Genomic DNA, 12,872 nt, shown 5'->3' with positions numbered 1-12,872 from the left:
CATTCTCCCCCCCAGTATCTGGGTGATAACCCAATAACACGCCGTTATGGTTTATTTTATCAACTGTTAGTGGCAATACAACCATAAAAGCTACTTTTATCACTTGAGGTATGACTGGCTTTCTATTTTTGTCCGACATTGCTTTCTCTCTTGCCTCCTCTAGCTCTGTGTGGTGGGAATATAACATCCATGAATGGCACAATTTACTCTCCTGGACACCCAGCCGAGTATCCACACTTCCAGGACTGCATGTGGACCGTCAGAGTACCCCCTGGGTACGGCATCTACATAAATTTCTCCGTTATCAATACCGAGCCAATCTACGACTACATCACTGTGTGGTAAGCCCTCATTTCTCTCTCAGTATGACATTATTTATCAATCATCAGCTTATAGCACTCATGAAATGCATGCTGTTTCTGTGCACAGAGCTCAATACAGACTTTTTCTTAACCACTTTCTCAGTTTAAAAGATCAGGGAGGGTCTGACCCCGCTGACTTTGAGGGAGAGGTATCCTGGACCAGTTGCCAGCCCATCATGGGGTTCACACAGAGAGACAGACATCCACACCTAGGGCCAATTTCCATTCACCAGTTAGTCTAACATGCAGGTCTTTGGACTGTTGGAGGAAGTTTTAGTACCTGCAGAAACCCCACACAGACAAACACAGAATGGTGCTAGCCAAATGTCTCGAGACATTCTTTCTGAATAACGAATTAATTTGAGCTTTACAAAGCAAACATGTTTTAAGGCCAGAGGCCAGTTAAGTAAGTTACGTTCACAAGCTTATGACAACAACCAGACATGACAACAAATATTTTCAAAATATGTCCTGACATTTACGCCTTTCTTTTACTAAAAAAATCTTTTTCCATCCTTCTGTACAACTAGATTGTTTTTATGTGATTAACTAAAAGAAATTCAAGTCTGAATCACTGCGCTCCCTTTCTCTACTCCCCCAAACTTTTGCTTTTACTTTAGATCCCCCAGCAAGTGTACCATAAAAGACAGAAATGTGTATCAGCATGAAAACATCAACTTTGAGTTGCTTGGGTTGTCTGTTGGAGAAACTTTACAGATAGTTGTATGACAGTAAACAATACTACCTGCCTCCTGTCACTCCAGCCACTATCTCCCCATCTCCCCTTTTCCCTGTATCTTTCTGCATCCTCTCTGTTGTCTGAGGCAGTCATAGAGCGGTCCTCATGGGTAATAAGGGAGGGAAATGCCTTCCAGCATCCGGGGCTGCCATTGATGGTATGGGAGGAGGGAGCCACTGGCACTACTGTTTTCAAATCAAATGGCGCATAAACAATCTGTCCCTTGATGGTAACATTTTGTTTCCCTGCCTGACTGCTGTCTCTTATTTTGCTGATCTCTCTTAAATGAAACTGCAGTAAGACTTCCAGTATATACAATATTTAAGGTGAACAAATATAAGAAAAAAAAACATTTAGTGTGATTTAGAAAAGAAAGCCTGGAGCTGCTTGAAAGTGCCAGTAATTAAATACATTTCTCTTGTTAAAAAATAACATTTATACATAATAGAAAAGTGCTGTCTTCTGGTGCATTTTTTTTATCCCCAAAGAAAAGTACTGTTTGGGTTGTTTTTGCATGCTAACATGATGTTTTACTCCAGACATAGATCACGGCAATGCACCTGCAAGGGTTTGAAAGTTCTCTCTGCTCTCATTAGGGCAGCTGATTCTCTGTTTTAGAGCTGCTAGCAAATGCATGGCTCAGAAATGGCTTCACTGCTAATGACAGCTTCTATTATTACCCCACAGCCATCCACCAATTCGTCTTTTCATCTTTTAGCAGGGAAACATGTTGTCCATAAATGTAGTTTAATGTTGCAGTAGGGATATACAGATTGCTGTCAGTAAATTTCCTGAGAAATCTCAGGAAAAGCCTCTCCTAACTCTAAAGCTAATCCAGTGAGTCAAATAGCAAACCCCAATTACCGTTCAAGATATAAAGTGTCACAATATCCAATCCAGCGTCTATCTATTCATCCATTTTAGACGCTTTCTCCAGGCTCTACCTGGGGCATCTTGAGGTCCACCCAGGCCAGCTGGAATGTATAAGTATGTTCTGGGTCTGCCTTGGGGTCTCCTCCCAGTCAGACGTGCCGGATGTCTCTTCAGGGAGGCATGCTAGAGGCTTCCTAATTAGGTATCTGGCTTTCTTTAACTGCCACTTTTCAGGAGAGGTCCACTCAACCAAAAAGTTCTAATGCTTTTGTAATGCTGTAACCCCAAACTACACAGGCTGCTTATGCTAGCTTTCTTTACTCATAAATCAAGAATTTTATCCTGAGGCTGAGCTCCATCTCAAACAAGTACACACCATTCCTCAGTTCCACACTTCATGATAGACAATCTTTTTAGGGAAAATCCATAGATGCTTTAACACTTTAAGCCCATAGGTGCGTTAACACATTTAATTTGGGGCCAGAGAACGAAAATGCTCAAAGTGTGACGTTGTCCAAGAGATGCCTTAGACATGGCATCCGTGTACTTAGGATGATGGGTTTTTGGTTTTTTTTTTAGCCTGCATCAATATGTAATACTGAATTGAATTATGCTCAATACATTTTTATATATCTTTGACTCTTGATTGCTGAGAAACATTTTGGAGACCGTCAGGGGACACGCTGACCTGCTCTTTGATTCCAGCAACTTGTTAAAGCAAACTGGTGTTTAACCAGAAATTATTTTCTGTTTCTGCCTCCCTCCTTTTTCCACCCTTCATTTCTTTCCTTTACTTTCTCCACCTCTATATTTCTGCACTAGGGACGGACCTGACCAGAGCTCGCCCCAAATCGGTCAGTTTAGTGGCAGCTCTGTACAGGAGGGCGTGTCCACCACTGCCAATCAGGTCCTCATCAAGTTCCACAGCGACTTCAGCACCAGCGGCTTCTTTGAGCTACATTATTTCGGTAACGTCTCCTAACTTAAGTGGAGACCTTATGCCTAACTTACTGCAGTGATCCTTATTCAAGCAATAACTGCAGGAATTACTGTAGTAATGAGTAGAGAGCAACCAAGAAGAGAAAAGTAGACTCCTTGTTTCTATATTGAAATGCCTTTAGTTGTCGCTTTTTTATTAAGTCTTCTCAATACCTTCTGTCAGAGCATTGCTTCCAGCTCTAAAGATAAATGATAAATGCAGTCTAAAGCCTTTTTTTCTTGCGCTATTAAAACACCCTTTCAAAGAGGAGCTGATTAATAATAAAACGCTCCCTATCTCAACTAAATTAGTGATTGTTTTTTGATGATCATGAACAGTGATAGGTGGCAATTTCTGATCTAATCAAGTTTCAGTATGATGGGAGAGACGCCGTTTGCCTCTCTTTATTTCTGCCTTCATATGCGCACACAGCATTGTGTTGAACAGCATCCTCTGTTCAAGGATTCAGTTTGTTTGCCCTTTCCCCAACAGCATACCAGCTGAGAACATGTCAGCCACCCCCTCCTGTTGCCAACGCCACTATCTTAACAGAAGATGATGAGTTTGAAATAGGTTTGTCTTATTTTATTTTCTTGTCTACCAGCCGGGGACAATGTGAAGTGAAATCAGTTTGCAGTAGGCAGATTATTTGTGTGTGTGTGTGTGTGTGTGTAATTATATATAAGTAACTATGTATACAAACACTGGTATACACATATCTTTTATATGCGTATATATGATTTCATTTAAATGAAAAATGTGTTCCTTCTTGCACTTTGCTCTTCGTTTTCATCTTTCTCTACTCGCTTTTGAAATTTTCTATCTATTCATGCTCCGTGCATTAAAGTATTAATTTGAGGGTAAGGCTAATTAGCTCTTCTTATAAGCTGTTTGTATTTTCAGTGTTCATAATTGATTAGGAAAGTGAAGTGGAAGTTGTGTGGCTAGTGGCGGCCTCACTTTCTGTCTTTGAAATTGAGTGTGTGTGTGTGTGTGTGTGCATGGGCTTCTACCTAACTTCTATAATGTAATGAAGTGCCTTCAGTATTCTGGTTAGCTAAGGGGATGTCAATCTTCATTACAAAATGTGTTGCTGATTACTGTTTCAAGTGCTGCAACTGAGGAGTCTTTTACTAGCATAGCTTTGTGGGGAAGTATGTGTGTGTTTGTGGCTGAGTTGGACTATTAACAGATATGTTTTGCACATCCCCTCCTCCTTTTCGTGCATGTGTGTGTGTGTGTGTGTGTGTGTGTGTGTGTGTGTGTGTGTGTGTGTGTGTGTGTGTGTGTGTGTGTGTGTGTGTGTGTGTGTGCGATCACACGTGTAAATGATCTCACAGGGGACATTATTCGGTACACGTGCCAGCCAGGCTTCACCTTGGTGGGCAGTGAGATTCTGACCTGCCGACTTGGAGAAAGGCTACAGATGGATGGACCTCCACCAGTCTGTCAAGGTTGGTTTCATTCAATGTGACTTGGAGTCTTTGGGTATGTTTAACATTTTTCTGTGTTTCATTTATTTTATTTTATTTTATTTTTTTGCATTTGTGTTTGTGTGTTTAAGTGTTCCTCACAATGTATGTACACATTCCCCCCACACATACATATATATATGTATGCAAACCTGTTTATGTTATGTGGTGCTTGACACCATAGTGCTAAGGTTGGTTACAGTAAGCAGCACCCACTGATGCATTATTTGACAGACTGCCAGCAGAGCCTCGTCCAGCAGGCACCAGGTGGCAAAAAGCAGCTCTATTCCAATTTATCAAGATTCAGAGTAACAATACTACTGATCCAAGTCCATAGACTGCCATTTGCATACAACCAGCAGTTTTACTGTAGTGGGTAAGTTTGAAACCAATTACAGATCAGCAGGTTTTCACATGCTGTAAAAACAGATATTCTACCCCTACGTAATGGTCTCCTGGGTTTGATTGATGTTTGCTCACCCATAATTCTTTTGAAGATGGAATTACAAACAAGGAGCAAAGTAAAAGAAATTCCTGTCGCCTGCATCAAAGATTTTGTTTAGACGAAACAACAAATGCCTTCAGCCTTCCTGTCGTGCCAGTAAATCTCTGCTCCACACAACAGAGCACTCTGAAACCTTCTATCTCCTGTGGTTAGACATCTTTTGAAGTGCCCTGAAGTCCTTTGTCTACAAGTCTTGACTTGATGAGCATTTCTGTCTTTGTATTTCTAGAAACAGTGAGTAATCGCATCGGGCTTGTGATCAAGGCATGACAGATGCTTGACAAACCTCAAGCCTGCATTCATAAAGCAACGTAGAGAACGACTAGTTATTTGGAGCCTATTTGCCTATCCCTGGCTGTTGTTACTTGATTCCTGACTTGATATCTTTGTTTTCTCCCTGCTGTGATTTTGCTGCTAACTCTGTTTTCAGAATTTGACTGACTTTAATTTTAAATTATTACATGGTAGGTTTCACAATAAAAACACAGCAACAGCAAAGATTAGGCTCAGCAACTGTTTGATCCAAGATAAGTAAACCTCAGATTTTCTTATGTTTTTCTATCCAAATCAGCCACACAAACATCTGTCAATAGGTAGCTCAATTAACATAGACACAAAGGTGAGGGACCTCAAAAATGATAATTTGAGTTGGAATTAATTTAGATGGACAGACCTGTTTGTGTGCAAAGAGAACAAACCACCTTCATTTGTGCTGTACTGGGCTTACCTAGCATTTTTCAGTATATTAATAATTTACAAAAGCACAGGCAGCATGAAGTTGAGCAGCATGTTATAAGCTTATTAGACATGCTGGAATAAAGGGGATAGGAAATGGATGTCAAACAAAGCTTGATTGCTTATTTCATCAGGGTAGGTATGGCATATAGATCTCTCTTCACCAAATCTTTTATATGTCCTGTATGAGTCCTTATATCACATTATGTCAAGATGAAGGGTATCAACAACAAGCAGTATGTTGTGAAGGAAAATGTTTGTAGTTAAAACAGCTGATTTCCATCAATATGAATAAACTGATAAACTTTGCTTGTGCCAAAAAAGGGCATTCAGTCACTTTTTGAGTACTGGGCAATATTTCAAGCCATCTCACCAAGGCTGGTCGGCCAGCTCACCTTGTCATGTGTTACTGACTACACAGAGCTCTGCCAAGAGCAGCTAGCTCATAGCATCAGAAATTCACACATTGCACTTGAAATATTTTCACAGGTTTTAATTTGAGCGACTACAGTTGACTACAAAACACGTTGGGACTATTCAAATAGTACACAATAAGTCACACTGCTGTTTGAGATGTGCTAAAATATTTTTGTGTTGGACAGCAAATGCTCTCATTCATCATAAAACATCTGATGTAAATACTGTACTTTGCCAGGAAAGTGGATCTGCTTAGTTACCTAAGCTAGACCAAGCTCTCTGCTAAACAGCATTAGTTTAGCTAAGAGAATGTGCCCATACTCAGGTACAATACAAAAAGCTGCAGAGGTGTTAAATCAACATCTTAAAAGTGTTCAAATGTGTCAGTGATTGCAAGTCATTTGTTCAGACTCTCCTTAAATCTTGCTTTGAGCGTCATATTAGCATAGTTAAGATAACTGTAGAGTGACTAATTTATTATGTGACATTTTCATGGATTGCCTTTTCATTATATTCAAGAATTCATCTTACCGTGTTGGATATGGTATGTCTTTGTGCCACCTCTAGCATGAAACTAATTGCTCTCCTTGGGACATGTAAAGTTGAACTTAATTTGAGTTGACCTGCTATTCACATCCAAGGGACTGCCACAGTAAACTTGCATAGGAGCCACTTCTTGTCACAGCTTGCCGAAAGGGCAGGAAAAAGAATTCTCATGTGCTCTCTGTATTCCGCTTTTGTTTGCTGTCAGCCCCTATGTTAATTGTAATTTTATGCTTTTAAGATAACACTGTAATGTCCTTGCATGGCTATGCAATTTAACCCCTAAATATGCTTGGCTTTTAAGATATTTCCCCAAGCTCTGTCTTTATAAAAGCCTGTGAGGAAGGTCAAACCTTTTCTTAAATCAAGGGTAGAGCCACCATCGAGTTGACTGCTGCGTTGGTTAAACCATCTGCCACACTGAGGTTTAGTGTAACTCAATAAATGTTCTCATATTGCGCCTGCTGTCACATTCGTATTGATGTTTCAGGAACACAAATGAGTATGGACTCGTGCACTAACCTCGTCTTTGCAATACGTACCAAAACTTTTTTTGTGCAACATTAGTTTATACATAACCCTGGGTGTCATTGGCATTCCCAATGTGGTAGTTTTCCACAAGGTAAAACATCTGTGGAAGATTTAATAACTGCTGGTGGCTCAGCTTAAACAAATGTCACTGTGTTTTGTTTATTGGGTATTTAGTGGTTTTGGTATTTATGGTATAAATTTTAGATTTTTCTTTTTTTTCATGATAATTTTGTAAGTGTATATATATATGTTTCAGCCAGTGTCTCTATAATCACTCACTGTAGGATACAGTGCTAAACATTTGTACTGCAGCCAAATCACCATGAATGCATTTTATAAACCTATTTCATAAAAGGCATCTTTAAAAGTATGCGGTTTCTAAAATGTTTTGAAGCCTCTCGTGACTCATTTTTTAATCCCTACCTGCAAGTTTCAGGCAAAGCAGTTTAAGCCGCAACTGTGCTCAGTGGATGGACGTGTTTGTTGCTTGGCAACAACTTTAGTTTAATAAAGAAGGATTGGAGGCTCAATTATTTCAATAACAAGCACTTACCAGCTATATTGTACTATTTACTGTGCATTAGATCTTATCAGGTGAGTCTGTTTTGTCTGCATCTTAAAGCGCTCCAACATGTGGAAATGCCAGAAGCAAATGGGAATTTGTGCAGTGTATGAACAGTTTTTGGGCTAGTAACTCCAGAGTAGTTAGTAGGAAGAAGTTGTAGAATTGAAATTAGCAAATTGCTTATAACAATTGTTTTTTATGATTTTCCTGGAACTGTGAAGGCTCTGTAACAAGTATACCACTGGCATCAGTAAAGCAGAGGCTGCTGCTGAGCAAACAGTTCCGTGAATTGATGTAACTGCATCAACTAAAGACCCCATTGAACTCCATATTTCCAGCGAGAGTCATAACTCTTATGTTAAAATGGAGCGCTGCAGACTTAACTGTATAGAAATGTATTCAGTGTTATTTCTTTTTGAAGTGTGCATTCTTCAGAGGTTTTTAAATAGCTGTTTGTAATAAACTGTAAATAGAAAACAGACCAAAAATGACTGATTGACCTTTGTCCTGACTCACCACCCACTACTGTGCAATGTGCCCTTAGTTCGCATTAGCATTCTGGGTGTGAGGAGAAAAATAAGTGCTTGTAGGAGCCGTGGTTTTGTAGTTCTGCTTTTGTGCCCTGTAAAACAAAACACGTGCTTTTATGTCATTCCAATCTACTTGTTGTACATTTTTAAAGTAATTCATTTACACATTGCTCTTTGTCTTTGCCCATTAGAGCGCACATAAATGTACCACGCTAAGCTAAGTAGGATGCATTAAAATTAAGGAATATTCCAAAACACAACAGGGAATAACAAAAATATAGAACCATATAGATTCTGTGTCTTATAAACAGTCAAAGAATGGTAGTGAAGAAAGATTGCTAGTTCACAACAATTTTTTATGTTAATTTATGTTCTGAATAGATTGTGCTGAGATTTGATGCCACCCTAATGAATACCATCAGTGTATTTATGAATATTGATTTAGCTGTGTACAAATATTTACATATTTAATATATTTGTTGTTCAGATGATTTAAGGAGAAATTTTCTTGAACTTGGTGCCCACAGAGAGCTCTTTTTTTAAAAGAAATGTATTGTTTTGTTGAAAATAACTGGCTTGAGCTCTTTTTGGGATCATATGTGCCTGTTATCTTTGAGCCGAAGGCTATTGCAGTTCAGCCAGTTGAAACTTTAACAGTGAGTCACCAGCGGGAATATTCATACTGCTTTGTGTTACAATTCTCTGCTTCTGATGTATGTCCGATGCTTTCCAATGACCTTTTCATCTGGAACAGTCGTTTGCATTAACCTTTTGTATGCATCATGTTTCTTCACTAGTGGCCCAGAAGAGAAACTTCTGTTACTCAGAGAAAAGGAAAAGAGAGAAACAGGACTGTCATTATTTCAGACATGCCAGCCTACAGGAAATGAAGGGAACGTTCTGACCTGATACACACGAAATCCTACACACACGCACACACACACACACACACACAAACCCATACACACCATTTTTCCATACAAAGTTAGCTGTCTCACCTGCTGAGTATTATTTGATGGATTGATATCAGGGGAGCCTGGTGACAACGGCAGACTCACAAGCTCACCCCTAAGGTGCAATATCATTCTGGCTCAAATGTAATTGTTTCAGGACTACTTATTTTTACAATATCATTTCTACTGTCACAGTGAAGCATCTCTATCTTCCCTTCATCCATGTCTTACTGCATCTCTAATTTTTTCCTCTGCCTCTCGTTTTCTGCCTCTACTTTTCATCTTCCTTCCACCCTCTGTTGCTTCTTCTCATTTTCTCTGCCAATTTTCTTTCCTCCAACAGTCTCACCTTTATTTTGTTTCTGTTCCCGCCAGTCCAATGCCCGGCCCACGAAGTCCGTTTTGACTCAACAGGAGTAATCTTAAGCCCGGGCTATCCTGATAACTACCCCAATCTTCAGATGTGCTCCTGGCTGATCAACGTGGAGAAGGGCTACAACATCACTTTGCACTTTGAACTCTTCCAGACAGAAAAAGAGTTTGACATCTTGGAAATATTTGATGGTGGGTAAAAAAATTTGTGTTCTTTTGTTTTTTAATAAATTACTGAAATTATAAACAGGTAATCACCTAATAGAACATCAGCCACTAGCACATATGCTGTTTGCCATTGCCTTTAGGTCCCAACATCTACAGTCAGAGCCTCTCATCACTCAGTGGTGATATTGAAACACCCTTCAGCCTGACCACCACAGGCCACCAGCTCCTCCTGCGCTGGTCCTCCGACCATGGCACCAACCGCCACGGCTTCCACATCAGATATGTGGGTGAGTATCAAAGTATGTATCCAGTTTATAATCATTCTCAATTTTTTTACTATGCTATTTGGATTTATTTTATGTTGACCTGCAGACAAGTGATAAGAGCCATGGGTCTACAATTTGGACAGGTAAAAATGTAATTATACTAAACAGAGACAGATGTGTATGAACCTCAGCTGTAGCTACTTGAAATGGCCGTGAATACAATATGACCCAAGGATTTTTATCACTGTCTGCTGTGCTTTGTATTGATTTATTTATTTTTTTTAATGTGCAGTCAATTTACAAAAACAATTTCCACAGGTAATAGCTCGCAATAGGCGCTCACGGGAAAAAAAGCACGAGGCTGGAAACCAGTCACTAAAGGGCGGCGTGCAGCTTTGCACGTCTAAAATTACAAAAGGCTTGAATTCTTAATTGGCTCTTTAATAAAGCAAGTGGCGCTAAGCAAGAGCAGCATAGCGATCTTTTCTTTCATTTGAAATGCATCAATAACAACACAAAAAAGCACAAAAGGCATTCATTTTTCATGGTGTCTGTCCATTAACTTTAATGCACGAGAGTGTTCCTGTGAAAGCAAGTTGGTGTGATGAATTTTGTAAAGAAAGCTCCTCCTTGACTTGATTGACTTTAATGGGAACTGACTCAAACTCCAGCATGTGTCCTTTCGTCTTAAATCCCTGCTATCGCCAAGTCATGTTGATTTGAGGGAATGGTTGACAGCGTTTTTTGAAGCACGCAGCCCTCCCTCCCTCAGCTTTTTGTGTCACATGGGCCATGAGATGGTCATATTCGAGAAATCGAATTTACCTTTTTTTGTTCAATGGACTGTAAGATCGGAGGAAGGAAGGCGATGGGAACAATTGCAGAATGCACCAACGCTGCATGTGTTAAAAGCAAATTGAATATGTGCATGCCCATAAGCCAAAACGGGATGGTAATAATGTGATAGGTGAGGGCTTCCTTTGCTGCGTGGTGCATAGCCCGAGTTCTAAATAGACGTGACACTCCTCGGGCGGTTCCCCCCTCATTATTGTTCTGCATTGAAAATGGAGCCTCGCTGTAACGAAAAATGTTCATCAGTTTTTCTCTAGAGGTGCTTTGCTAATGCCTCTCATCCTTTCCTCTTCTTTATTTACCCTTCTCTCTCTTTTCTTTCTTCGACTTCATCCTCGCCTTCTTTCTTGGCTCTCTCTTCTATTTGCCTTTGCTCTTTTTTTCCCCCACTTCCCCTCCCCTGCTTTCTCCTCTATCATAGCCATGTACTGCAGTACTCCAGACTCTCCACAACATGGCTTTGTAGTGAGCCAGACCGGGGGTCATCTAAACAGCGTGGTGCGCTGGGCCTGCGACAGGGGGTACAAGCTCATTGGGAAGGGCACAGCTGTGTGCAAGAAGACCACCTATGGCTACTACGCCTGGGACGCGCCAGTTCCTGCATGTCAAGGTGAGCTCATTGGCTCTGGCATGCTTTTATTTCCTCCTTTAGCCTGCCTCTCTACCCATTCTTCTGGTCACTGCCTCTGTACCCTTAGTCTCAACAGCCAGACAGGCAGGCTCTTAAAGCACCTAAGTGTCTGAGCCCAAGCCTTCTTCCTGTGTTGTTAGCAGCTGAACTGAAACCAGCCTGATTGAGAGCCCAGAGTCCTGTCAGGTGGAAAGGAAAAAGAAATCAATCCTCCCTTCTTCTGTCAATTTCCACTTCTTCAAATTACTTTGGCTAACTTGCCATTAGGATGCAATGTCCTCTGCTGTTCTGCCTTACTCAACTAATTGGGTTCTTCAGCGTGCATACATGGAATATGTGCATTTACGTGCGCATGATTGCATGCGCTAGCACAGACACACACATATACACACGCTCAGGCAACATTAATATCAACAGATGGTGTGCTCAATTGCATTTCATCAAGATGCAGTGAAATGAAAATATGTATGTCATGTACTTTAAATGATTTAAAAACACTTCACACCTGTGATTGATTCCATCAGTTTGTTAATTGCACACCGTTTTTCCAAAGCACAAACTCAACTTTGGCTGCAGATGAACTGATACATTCATACAGATGTTGTCCATCTGTTATTTTGTTCAGTGGCCAAGATTACATTACAGCATGTTCAAGCTTTCATTCTGTCTGAAGCAGGATACTTCGGAGAATCCACGGTGTATTAATCCATCAGTTTTGCTCATAGAAAGAGCAAAGGCTCAAAATAATTACCAGGCCCTTTAACCACATAAGCTTTGATGATCGCACTTCAAACACCAACATTTTTCATCTGCAGTGTGGAAAACTTTTTAGTTGTTTTGATTAGTATCTGCCAAGTTACAACTAAGCAGTACTCAGATGAATGTTGATTGATTATCTCACAGGGTGTTGATGGGCATTGTAATGGCTCCATGCCATGTTGGCAGATTCCTACCTTTGATGCTTCACAGTATGCAATTATCATCACAGCTCTGTGGTCAGATATGTGTCTTTGCATAACCGTTTCTGTTTAGTGCGGCCCTTCAGATGTTGGGTTCCCTGGCTCAGTTCAGTGTGTCCGACCCAATGATGAGCACCTTAAAGTCTCTTTGTTCAAGTGTTTTGTTTGGTCTGAGCTCTGAGGCCGGAGTAACCCAGATTCACTCTGTGCAAGTTTAACATTGCACTTACTTCCAAGGACACAATGCTGTGCAGAAGTTTTTCGGCACATTTGAGTGCTTTGTACGCCTGCATGTCAGGAACAGTTGATGTTGGAACCAGTCACTTTTTTGGTTGCACTTGTCATTTTAATGACTTTGTTATACATCATTAGTGTGTTTTTAGATTCCCCACTGAGTGACAGTGAAAATAATAGGTTTCA

General features: G+C 40.4%; 1 protein-coding gene across 2 annotated transcripts in view; it reads left to right on the top strand.

The window, feature by feature from the left end:
• LOC134635775 (CUB and sushi domain-containing protein 3-like) overlaps positions 1-12,872 on the top strand; it is a 222,914-nt gene that overhangs the window by 149,646 nt on the left and 60,396 nt on the right. Inside the window, exons 43-49 of one of the 2 annotated variants that reach the window (XM_063485315.1) lie at positions 164-341; positions 2,797-2,942; positions 3,446-3,526; positions 4,294-4,407; positions 9,580-9,768; positions 9,885-10,031; positions 11,284-11,472. In XM_063485315.1, the coding sequence (XP_063341385.1) occupies positions 164-341; positions 2,797-2,942; positions 3,446-3,526; positions 4,294-4,407; positions 9,580-9,768; positions 9,885-10,031; positions 11,284-11,472 (1,044 nt within the window). Of the gene's footprint in view, positions 1-163; positions 342-2,796; positions 2,943-3,445; positions 3,527-4,293; positions 4,408-9,579; positions 9,769-9,884; positions 10,044-11,283; positions 11,473-12,872 lie in introns of both variants that reach the window. The other variant, XM_063485314.1, reaches the window with a different exon arrangement.

The sequence above is a fragment of the Pelmatolapia mariae genome, linkage group LG10_11 (assembly GCF_036321145.2).
Source record: "Pelmatolapia mariae isolate MD_Pm_ZW linkage group LG10_11, Pm_UMD_F_2, whole genome shotgun sequence".
In the NCBI taxonomy this organism is placed as follows: Eukaryota; Metazoa; Chordata; class Actinopteri; order Cichliformes; family Cichlidae; genus Pelmatolapia; species Pelmatolapia mariae.
This window is presented reverse-complemented; position numbering and strand designations above follow the sequence as displayed.